We start from the raw sequence: 12,522 nt of genomic DNA on the forward strand, positions 1-12,522 counted from the left end.
AGAACTTCTGCCCTGCATTGTTTTGCGGTCAAGATGGAAGAAAAGGAATCATATTCTGATCTTGTAGTCTTTTAGCAGTTTAGCTCTCCCCAATTTATAAAATGAACAAAGGGCTGCCTCTAAGAAGGCCCAGCTCTATAGAAACTCTGGAGCTGCCCCTCTGCAGAACTGTTAAATGAGAAAAGTCGACTTTCTAAGCTCTGAAATTTATTTTTCAATATCTATTGAAATGATAACTTGCCTGTAAGCAGAGTTCTTGTTAACTGAGTGCAGTATGTTCTGCTCTGGGTCAAGTGCCTGTGCTGATTGCTTGTTTCTCATAAAGGATGTTTTGTACATGTTACAAGCGACAGTTAAATGCAGTAGTAAAAATTTCAATTATTAATGTGATACTGAAAAGCTATTTCCTTTCTTAACAAAGTTTTTCTTGATGTAATTGTAGGTTCACATGTAACTGTTAAGAAATAATACAGAGGTCCTTGCGGCATCAGGCAGGACACCGCCGAGGCGGACTCAATGGTGAGTGTTCCCACTGGGCCATCACCCATGGGTCACCACCTAGAACCGCGCACAGCACCGCACACATGTATAATCTGCAGCCTCCAAACCCAGGGTTAGACGGCACCGCTGCGGGCGAACTGCTCAGTGCTCGGGAATGACTGAGGCTGATGTAAATCCAAAGGCCTACCCTCTTGCAGATGCCCACCTCACCAAGAAACTATTGGACCTCGTTCAGCAGTCATGTAACTACAAGCGGCTTCGAAAAGGAGCCAATGAGGCCACAAAAACCCTCAATAGAGGCATCTCTGAGTTCATTGTGATGGCTGCAGACGCCGAGCCCCTGGAGATCATCCTGCACCTCCCACTGCTGTGTGAGGACAAGAATGTGCCCTACGTGTTTGTGCGCTCCAAGCAGGCCCTGGGGCGAGCCTGTGGGGCCTCCAGGCCTGTCATCGCCTGTTCTGTCACCATCAAAGAAGGCTCACAACTGAAGCAGCAGATCCAATCCATCCAACAGTCCATTGAAAGGCTCTTAGTCTAAACAGGTGGCCTCTGCCACACTCCCTGCTGCTGACTGCTACCCCAGGGGTTATGTATCGTTTGTCTGTTAGCATATAGTATTTCCAGCTACCTTCTATTGTTATAAAATATTTTAGTGCTCAATTTGGTTTTTGTATTTTTGTATTGTTTTTGTCTTGTTTTTAGGTTGTCATCTCCTTCCCAGCCTCTCCTGTAATCTTCACTTCCACTCTCTCTCTGCCATCTTATCCTCCCTTTTGGAAAATGCATGCCCAGAACAGGTGGAAGCAGGGTGGGTGACACCATTCAAAGGCAGGGAAGAGCCAAGGTAGAGATTTGGTTCCAGCTTTCAGGTGCCACCTTCCTACTGTGCAGGGCATGATGGAAGTAAGCACTGTCCACTTTGTATCCCTTGTGCCCAGCATACAGGATCGTGTTTGAATAATCAAGGGGTTTCCTTTGCTCTCTAGGACATTATGTATCATTTGGGGAGGAAGCATGTATTCTGTGAGGTTGTTGGGTGTATGTCCCAAGAGTCAGTTTCTGATGTACCCCTGCTGTTTGCTTTTGGTAATATATTTCCCCCCAACTCCCACCTATGCCTCTGAGGGTGGCAGGGCAGCAACATACCAAAGAGATATGCTGCAAAATTCCAGAGGCGCCTTGGTGAGTGAGATATGGGACAGTTGACCTAGGTCTTGAAGGTGTGGCAAGAGGTTCTGGAATGGAGGATTCTGGGCCAGTCATGGAGAACTGGAAGCTACAGCAAAGATGATGGAATTCAAGGGAACATCCTTGCTTTGGTGAATGGAGATTTCTTCAGTAGACACTTGGTACCAGCTCTGAGAGCCCTTACCCCTTGCCTATTTCCTGCCATGATGTGGGTCAGATGTATGTATTCTCTATCACATCAGAAGGACAGTGCTACTGTGTCATTCTGGTGAGCATCCTAATACAGAACACATACATTCATAAAATAAAAAAAAAAAAAAGAAAGAATACAGAGAGATCCTTATACACTTTGCCTTATTTTTTCAGTCTATTTTCTCTCTTATGCAGATTGGGTGAATTCTACTGTGTCCTCAAGATCACCACTTTTATCCTCTGTCATCTCCACTCTACTCTTGATCCCATCCACTGAGTGATTCATGGGTGATGTTGTATTTTTGAGTTCTATAATTTCCATTTGTTTTTTTTAAGATAATTAATTTTATTTCCTTGCTGAAACTTTCTATTTTTCCATTTGTTTCAAGAGACTTTATAATTGATTGCTGAATCATTTTTATGATGACTGCTCTAAAATTCTGGTCAGGTAATTCCAACATCTGATTTACATCTGTGGATGTTGCCATCCGTTGGCTGTCTTCTGCCTTTCGAGTTGTGATTTTCTTGGTTCTTGGTGTGACATGATTTCAAGTTGTACTGTAGACATTTTGCCTATTATGTTAGGAGACTCTAGGTCCTATCTAAATCTTCCATTTTAACAGGCAGTCACCTGTTTAGGTTTCACTTATAGATCTTGGCCTACTTTGTGGGCTGTGGTTTCAACGGCAGTTTAATTTTCAGAGGCTTTGTGGTATTTTTTTGGTCTGCTTGGTTTATGCCTGATGTTGCAAGCATGACTCCTTTTCCATCTGGGAGAAGAATGACCCTACCTGGGCTGCCTTCTCTTGTTAGGTCAGGGATTAGGATATGATGGGTCCAGGCCATCTGCCCCTGTTGGGGGACACCCTGCCACTATTTTAGTCCTTAAGTCCTGAGGAGACCTTCTCACCTTCCTCTTACACCCCTTCAGCATTCTCCTTGGTTGTCTCTTGTGTGGTTTCCAGGGTTTATATTTCTGTGGAGTGCGGAGGAGCAGGGAGAAATTCATCTACGCCATCTTGCTCTGACCCGAAGTCACGCTACTTTATTTTAAGGAAGGAAAAAACTCAACTGAAACAAATAATTCACATCATTTTTTCTGTGAGTCAGTTTCCATCTGCCATAGGGAAGAGGCAACATTAATTAGCCTTATTGGTTTTGCCCCTTTTTCTCCTCAGCAGTTCCTTCTTTTTCCACTCTCCACCTCCCCTTACTTGCCCCCCCTTTAACCCTCCCATCTATGGAGGTATAATTTTGGAATGATTTTTAAACAGGAGAAACCAGTGGCAGGGAATGCAGAAACACAAAACAAAACAGCTTCCATGTTAGGTTAAACACAAAGGCAGCTATAAAACAGGGAGCCATGGGGCTTCCCTGGTGGGGCAGTGGTTGGGAGTCCGCCTGCCGATGCAGGGGACACGAGTTCGTGCCCCGGTCCGGGAAGATCCCACATGCCGCGGAGTGGCTGGGCCCGTGAGCCATGGCCGCTGAGCCTGCGCGTCCGGAGCCTGTGCTCCGCAACGGGAGAGGCCACAACAGTGAGAGGCCCGCGTACCGCAAAGGAAAAAAACAAAAAACAGGGAGCTTTAGGTACCAGTGGTTTTGTAGTACTATTAAATGAATTCTGTGATTTCCAATAAGAAGAGATCTGACATTCATTCACTTAATTTTACTGACTGATGGAGCTTATATGTTTCAACATTCTTAGAGGTTATTTGTATTTCATAGGGATCAAAGTGAAACAAAACAGAGCCCTAAAGGCATAATTTCAGACAGCAAAGAAGTGAGGATATTATTTCCTAACAGTGAGTTTTGAAGTGTGGTAGAGGATAATTCAGTATATTCGTATCTTGGAGGAAACTATAGTATTTTTAAAGACTGGATTCTAAAATGATCACTGCTTTGTTATGTTTTTAATCATAATAGTTCATTTACTTTGAAGTTTAGAGTTAAGATTTTTAGGTGTGATCAAAACCAAGACTGAGCAATATTGTTTTAGCGAATGAAGGGAAGCAAACTCTGTCTTCCTATGGAGCTGACCACTAATTAGGCCGTAAGGTGCAGGCTCTTGTCCGTTGAGTGTAAGTTGTAGTGTGTGTTTTCCAGCTCTCTCTATAGACGTGGACTCAATATCTGTCTTTGCTGACATTGTCATCTAATACTCTGGCACTGGTCCTTCAAATCCACCTTCCCTCCCCCTTGACTGGGAAAGTGTGACTGGTGTTATGCAGCCATCTTACCGTTGTCAAGCAACGGTTTAATGCTTAAAAGACTCAGGAGATAGACTATGAGATGGACTTAGGTCCTTGACAATCTCATTTCTTTCTTTTTATCCCTATTGGGCTAAGGAGATTCAGTTTAATTAGGCTGGGGTTATATGTGAGATGGGGCAGGTGTCTGATCTTCTGCATCTCTTTTACTCCTTTATATCTTACTTCCTCACCCGTCATGAGTTTTGGGTTTTTTTTACTATTTTTAAAAAATACAAAATGCATTAAGGCCATAACATACAAATCAATCAATACTGGCAAGAGAAGAATTTACTTATTTAGCAGAATAAAATGTGCAATCTTCTTTACTCTAAAAACTTAGCTGTTTTCTGTTTTTCCCTTTTTTTGTATTAGAAGCATTCATTCCATTTTAACAGAGCACTCATCTCTACTGTCTACACTCTAGGAGAAAAACAAATGCTTTCCCTCACCATGCAGACAATGTTAAAGGCAGTTTTCCCTGCACTTATGGAAAGAGAAAAATTTTCCTGTGACTTATGATTTGTGCTCTGAATGTATGGTCCCCTGAAGTCTAGAAGGAAATAAACGAAGAGACACACCTTTTGTGCGGAGCGATAAAGACGGTCTGGAGGTGTGTCTGGAGGTGGGGAAATAAGTGAGGTGACTGATAAATACAAGTGATCTGACCCTGGGGCACTCGTTCCAGAGGGCACTGTATCATAACCTGTGACATGCCCAGTGAGTGAACCAAAAGGAGGATCACTGTAAAGGACATGTTAAAAGGCCTATGACCTGCGGCGTCTTGGAGTCATTGCCAGTCACCCACATAGCCTTCGTGTGAGAATTTCCCATTATTCATAATGCAGGCCATGCAGCCTGTGCCAGTCGGGACTCCACTTTGTACCGATAGAAACCCTGTTCACTTCATACCAGCACATCACCAGCTAACTTCCCCACAGCGGTAGCATCTCCCCATGCCGTGAGACTTTATACTGTCCCCATCCAAAGGCTCCCTGTGTGTGCACCTCTAGACAATGCCATGGGACCTCTGAAGACCAAGTTCTAAAGCAGGACAGGGATGAGTATGGGCCATATTTAGCTCATACATGGTTCAGTCTGAAGACGTGAAAAACATCTAGGCTTTCCATAGGCTGCAAGGTGGTACCAATCACAAGGTTCCACCTTCACTCTTACAGGATAGAGACAGAAACAGTGATAGTGTCGAAGGTTGCTTGTGCCTCAGCAGGGGCTGGGGTTGGGGGAGGAAAAGGGGATGCAAACACAGGGGGAAAGGAGCCCAGAGACGGGACCTGCCGAACCCCTCCTAAGGCCGACTCTGAGAGACCTGACCTTGCCAAAGAGCTATTTCCCGCTCTCCAAGGTAAGAGATTCCTGATCCTGTTCAGTCGTGGGGCAACCCTGTACTTCAGGGAAGCCTGGACTCATTACCAACCCCAGAGTGAGTCTAATTTGATCTCTGCCATTTGTGGTAACTCTATTTCCCTTGTCAGGGATCGGTTTGAGAACGGGCCTACGATAACATTTCTAACCAGTTAGAGATGAGGGCTACACCACGAGGACTTCTAGACATTCTTCCTTTCTCTTAAAAAGATACGCCTACGGAAGAACTAAATTCTCTTCTCCCCTTTCCTCCATCTTGATAGATATTCAGGTTGACACGCCTGGAACTGTTACTGTCATCTCGTGACCGTGCGGGGAAAGCGGGAGGTATGAGAAGAATTTGAGCTGCAGCAATAATGAGGTTGAGACACTCAGTTAACCGACTCTGAAATGGCCCTATTTTTAGCTCTTGGATAGATAAGAAAACAAATCTTTCTTATTGTTTAAGCCAATTTTCGTTGAATTTTCTGTTACCTTCAGCCAAAAGCATACCAAATGAATTAATTACCTGATGAGAAAAGAAATCTTTTGCATCATTTCATGGACTTCTTGTGGATTCATGATCAGTGAGGAGTAACAGTATCTTCTTTCTGGTAATGGACTATACCTACACCCCATTCCAGGTGGTTCTGAGATTGCACAGATGACACTCTATGAAAGAATCTTTCTGTAATTTTCAAGCATTTTTTTCTTTCAGCATGGTCAATATGGGGAATAAAACTGAGGAAAGGATCCCCCGAATTAGACTCTGAATAGATAAAATATTATATAAGAAAGTAAAGTTAGGTGAACACATACGCAAATTCAAAACCAGAAGATAGAAATACCCATTTTCAGAATTGCAAAGCAAACTCAGAATCAGGGAGGTGGGAAGGGCCTTAGGTGAAAATGTATTAGAGTTTTATGAGAAGCAGGTGTAGGCCCTAATAGCTGCATTTGGGGGTTTGGATGCCTGTGCAGAGAAGCTAGTCTAGGACACAGACACTATTTATACAGGGAACTAGAGCTGTGATACCTGCAACAAGCCAGGAGTCACGGGGATGGGCAGACTCCAGCCCCACCAGGTGGGGGAATCAGCAAGGAAGCTTGTTTTACAGCCAAGGTTGAATTTAGAGAAAAGTAACCCAAGGAAATTCAAATGCATCATCACGTAAATGAGCAGGTCCAAATTCATGCCATCAGTGTGGAGCAGAAGCTCCTAACTGAGAAATCAACATAAAAACTGACCCAGAATGAGTGAAACCCGTGGACTCTCAGAAGCGGCAAAGCCACCATAACACAACAGGGAAAATACCACAGCTCAGGGAGCCCAGGATGCCAGGGAAGTAAGCCTCAACTGAAGATGAGCTTCCAGTTGAAGATTCAAACCATGGAAGGAAGTGAATCACTGAGAAGGAGAATAGGATGGTGCGACAGAAAGAAAACCTTGTACGAACAAGAAATAATAGAATTATCTAAAAGAAGATTTAACTAAGTAGTTTTTAAATGTTTAAATAGGTGAAGAGGAAATAATAAAGATAAAGCAAGCACAGAACAGTATAAAAAGGACAGATTTGAGAAATGGGAAAGGATACAATGGAAATCTTTAAATGACTATCACAAAATTACTGCAATTTTTAAAAATCAATTACCTAGTTGAACAACAGTAAAAATACACACTCAAAAATAATGTATATATTGGAACACAGATCTAAGGAAGTGACCTAGAGTGTGGAAGAGAGAAATAAAAACAAGAGAAGTTGAGGCATGCAAGATAGGAAGATGGAGTCTAATATATGTCCAATAGGAGTTCTAGGATAAAATAAAGTGTATGAGGGAGACCTAATGTTATAAGAGAAAATGGCTGAGAATGTTCCAGAATTGAACAAATAGTCATCTAAGGCATCCTAAGATTTAAAGAGTACCCCAATATCCATATAGGACAGAGACAAGCAAACTCACGTCTAAAAGAATCATTGTGATAAAACTGCAGACTATCAAAGACAGGCAAAATTCTTAAAAGCTACCAGAGACTAAGAGACATATTCCTACAAAGGAATGAATATTCGACTGACAAAAGACTTCTAGTCAGCAATAAGAGCTGATGTTTTTAAGTAGTTGCTGTAGGCTGGGCAGTATTTTCAGTATCTCTTATTTAATGTTCATAACAATCTGATGGGGAAAATACCTTACTATCCCCATTCCACATATAAATACAGAACAATGAATAAAAGACAATGGAATAACATATTCAAAGTGGTGAGGCATAAACAATTCTACCTGTAACTCTATCTCTTACCATACCTTCATCAAGAGTGAAGCTGGGAGGTTGTTTCTTTCCTGACATATACTTAATAATCCATAAACATTTGGAAGTTGAATAATAATACAAAATATGTGTCAACTATAACCGCCCCAGAAGTGTCATATTGTGGTAAGTGCTTCAGAGTTATATATATGGTTGTTTTGTGTGTACAGTGAGCAAGGTAGAAACTGGTGGAGTAGATATATTTTCAACCTAATCTTTGTTTTCTCACTGCCCAACCAGACTGATTTAAAGAAGTTATGCAATAAAATATTTGGGTTAAACTAGGACAGTGAGTCCTTTCCAAATATTCCTACAGCACAAAAGATGGTCTTCTGTATCAGTAAAAAGAGAGCCCTTTAAATATTTCAAACCAAAAGAATCTAATACAAGGGACTGTTTACTCAGATGATAGAATAGCTAAGGAACTAAACAGTATTATGAAGCGACCCTGCATTTAGCGAAAGCAAGGAAGCTATTACCAACCTAGGGCTGGAGTGTGAAAAGCAGGAGGTGGTTGTATCAGAGCTCAGGAGTCAGGGTCCCTGGTGGGCCTGTCTGAAGCGAACTGAGACCATGGAGAGAGGGGACATCCTCTAGGAACTGGAGCCACACAGGTATTACATCAAGTACTGGAGTTGCCACCTGAAACAGAATGGGGGCTATCCTGGCTTTTTCCCTTCTTGCTCTCCACACTTGCACCCAGAGTCTTCCATTAGCTAAACCCATCTAAAAGCAGAAAGCGAGAGAGCCTGGGAAATGTAGTGTCCTCCAGTACACAACCGAGGAAAGAAGGGCAGAGAATGGATCTGAGAACAAAAGCCAAGTGATGGACCCAGCTCACCCTTAGCTGATGATTTCAGGTGAGTGGCTGCAATGGCTTTGAGCGTTAAGGGCAGACGTGTTCAGTGTCAGAGGTCTGTTCAGTGTCTGCTCTGTTCTCTAACTCTCCCATCTGCCTGTGTTCCTCCGTTTTAGCTGGCTAGTCAGTGGTGGCTTGAAAATGGCACGTGCATTTTGGGTGTGAATGACTAAACGAACTACTCTTTCAGGAAAAGGCTTTGCCTTCTTCCAATCAAGCTCTACAAATGGGAACTTCATTTAAGACCAGCCATCTATTGAGCTTTGTGTAATATATATATCCTCTCAAAGCTGCTACGCCTAGAAACTTATAGTGGAGTATAAAAGTAGCTTTCCCTGTTGGAATGGCTTTTCTTATTTGTATTCTAAGTAACTCATTTCAGGCAGATATTGAAAGTTCCTCTTATTTGTATTTATTTTGCCCACAGAAAATTTACAGTTCACGTGACTGTTCTGCTTCAAAGAAATAATCAAAATACAAATTGCTTGAACTATAAAGGCAGGAGCTTAGAAAACCTTGGAGAAGGAAGAGAAATTAGGGCACATTTGAAACATAAGTGAGAGGGGTTTTTGCCATGGCTATCTTCAAATAACATCTCTAAAGCACAAGTAGAAGAGAATTCTGAGATTTACTTACTTCACAGAAACTTCATCCTTCCTGAAATTTTATTTTAGAGTAAGTGAACCAGAAAAGATGTCAATGTTAAAACTCTGTTTTCCTTTGGAGTAGATAACCAGAAACTATAACATGATTTTTCTGGGATCAGAGTTAAGCAATAACTGGTAGTCATCTTTATCTACCCTCAAAAGAAAAACCTTTGAACAAAGAATATGCAGTTAATCAAATAAAATGTTATTTTTTATTTAAAAGATATCAAGGGCTATAATATGAAATTTTAGCCAAAATATTTTTTCTTTTGTTCATCTTCTTTTAGCTTTGATAGAGGTGAATGGTTTAATGAAATATCACAGCATTGACTCTGACGGGCATTTTTGGGATTGAAAGTATGCTACTTTTGGTGGTGACGTGGTTAACTGTTAACTAATCTGTCTAAAACTGAGGTAGATTTTATAAACTGTCCCAATTTTTTAAAAATTTAGTGCTATTGTTAGGCAATGATTTTGACTTTTGAACTGCCTGTGTTTATAAATTCTCTACTTAATGTTCAGTGCATATAGTTGATATCACTTGATCAGTTATGTAAGAAAGCTTTCTTGAGTGAGTGTGTGTGTTTGTGTGTGTGCGTGTGTATATTTCATAAAGAACGTTAGCACCCTCATCTGTATGACTTTTGAGGCTGTAATTCCTACAATCTTTTTTCATTTCCTAACAGTGAACAGCTTGAATATTCATTAAATTTGCTCCTGATTAAAGTACCACCTCCGAGTAATTTAATTATACTGTATATTTCAGAAACACTGATAAGTGCTGGAGTCAAAAAACACTTCATTGCTAAATGTTACCCACTGGGAATAAGTGTTGGCTTATGAAAAGGGAAAAAAATGCTGCTTCCACATTTCTCAGAATGAGTATTTCCAATGATTTAAATATACAGAGCTATGCAAGGAGGAAGGGAACACAAGGACAGACAAGGAGAGCAGACTTGTATATTCTTCTCCCAGCTGTCAGTGCTTGAAGAAAAAATGGATGCCCTCGTATGGTTTAATCCCAGCCACTGACACAATTAAATATTCTTTTATTCAACTGGATTTTTTTTAAAGAAAATCGGACACCTTTTAAATCAGACTTCCTGGAGTCCCCCAGCTGCTCCTGATAGATACTGTATGAGGCTGATGAGGGAGATGTAACTGAAGTTGATTGATTCATTCATTCACACACTCATTCATGCTACAAATATTTTGTGAGCATCTATTGTGTGCCAGGCACTCTTCCAGCTACTGGAGATCCAGGGAACAGATCCAAGTTCCCAACCTCATAGAGATGACATTTCTAGCTAGGAAAGATGGATACAATGCAGAAATACGTACAGAATATGCCTGATGATAAATTCTATGTAGAAAAATGAGGCAGGGTGAAGGGGATCAGAAGCGTGGGTGTACAGCAGGTGGGTATTTTATACAAAGTGGCTGGAAAAGTCCTCACTGATAAGCAGAGACTTGAGGTCAGTGAAAGTTTAAACCTCGTGGGGCATTTAGAGAGAGTATTCCAGGTGGAAGGAAGAGCATGGGCAAGCTCTCTGAGTTTGGACCCTTTAAATATTTCAAATGTTGTCTAGGGGCTCAGCATGACACAGTAGTTAAGACCTCGCTTGACTTTTGGAATTTGAAAACTTGGATAAGATTCTGTATATTAACAAGTGACAAATGATTTGAAATCTCTGAGCCTTTATTTTATCACCTATAAAATGGGGATTCCTACAACTTCCTTCTTCCCAGTGTTACTGTAAAGACTAAGTGAGAGTGCAGACAAAGATATTCATTGTAATTGGCATTGTGCTGAGTTCAATAAACGTTAGCTATGACCAGGGAAAAAATGCTTCTCAGGGACACTTGAGTTTTCTGCAACATTTGTGTATTGAAATGGATCACACGAATGTTGAACTAGAACTCTCTTCTAAATATTAGTCCAACATTATAACATGAGTAGAAATGTTTCTTTTTCTGTGTGGTCCTGAATAAGCTGTTTTCCCTTTATGAACCTTAAGTTTTGCAAAATGAGGAAATTAAGCTTAAACCAGTCACTTCAGTCTAAAGTCTTCAAGGTAGTATGAGAGCTAGTTTCCCTGTTTGAAAATTCCTGAAAATGAAATTTTATATTTACTTCCTTTTTTAATTGAAGTATAGTTGATTTGCAATGTGGTGCCAATCTCTGCTGTGCAGCAAAGTGACTCAGTTATACACATACGGACATTCGTTTTCTTTATATTCTTTTGCATTACAGTTTATCACAGCATATTGAATATAGTTCCCTGTGCTATACATTAGGACCTTGTTGTTTACCCATTCTAAATGTAATATATATATTTACTTCTGATAAGGGTAATGAGGGACTTGACCATCAGGCTTGCTTGGGGCTGAATTACAAAGCGTGGTATTCGGTGGCTAAGACCACTGGCTGTGAAGTGTGATAGTACAGCCAAGGTGCTATCCCAAAAGGTTGCCCAGTTTACATTTACCTCAAGAGCAATGCTTTCCCCAAATTCTTGTCTTCCTGAGATATTTTCAAAGGGCTCCATCATCCAGGTCTAAGTCCAACACTTGGACTACTTTTGGGTCCCTACCACAGGGTTAATTCTCCTTCCAACTTTTCTCCCCAAATCCTACTCCTTCCCTTTCTGCCTCTAGAGGGAAAGCCATTTTTCCAAGCTCTTTCCATCAATCAGCGTAAATATGGTCAGATGAAGGGTCACAAGGCTGTGGGGGGAGGGCGAACCAAGGAAAAGGCAGAAGAGGAAGGGGTCCATCTTCAGCCATTTCCATGAGGAAAATGTGGCCAAAAAATGAGATGAGGAGTCAGGAATCTAGTCTATTCCTTATACGGCATCTTTCTCCGTGTTTGAAAAGCAGTCTAAGGGTCATACAGCACAGACTGCCTTACCCAACCATATAATCTTTAAATGGGATTAAACAAAACTAGTCAGAGCATTGAAGGGACAGTTAACTGCCCACAGGCAAAATCATGTACAGAGAGGCTTAGGCATTGCTAGCTATTAAGTAGCAGTTCCAGCAAAGTCTACTCTGAGAAATGCTGCAACTCATATTAAAAATCTCCTTCCTTTTCCCTTGCAGAATGTATCAGACCTCAGAACCTGATACTGCTGACTCTGCAACTTACTGGATGTTGACTTTGGGCAAGTTTTCCAACCTCTCTGAGTGTCAGGCTCTATTTATAAAATGGGG

The 12,522-nt window shown here is 41.3% G+C and overlaps 1 protein-coding gene across 1 annotated transcript; it reads left to right on the forward strand.

Annotated features, from left to right (window-relative positions):
- Nucleotides 1-655: 655 nt before the first annotated feature.
- Nucleotides 656-1,499, forward strand: LOC309828799 (NHP2-like protein 1; the record flags this gene model as incomplete). Its single annotated transcript, XM_082664357.1, has 1 exon — nucleotides 656-1,499. One exon carries the CDS (start codon nucleotides 656-658, stop codon nucleotides 1,040-1,042), a length of 387 nt encoding a protein of 128 aa, XP_082520483.1. The 3' UTR covers nucleotides 1,043-1,499.
- Between the last annotated feature and the right edge of the window lie 11,023 nt (nucleotides 1,500-12,522).

The sequence above is a fragment of the Grampus griseus genome (assembly GCF_964374135.1).
Source record: "Grampus griseus genome assembly, chromosome: 10".
Lineage (NCBI taxonomy): Eukaryota > Metazoa > Chordata > Mammalia > Artiodactyla > Delphinidae > Grampus > Grampus griseus.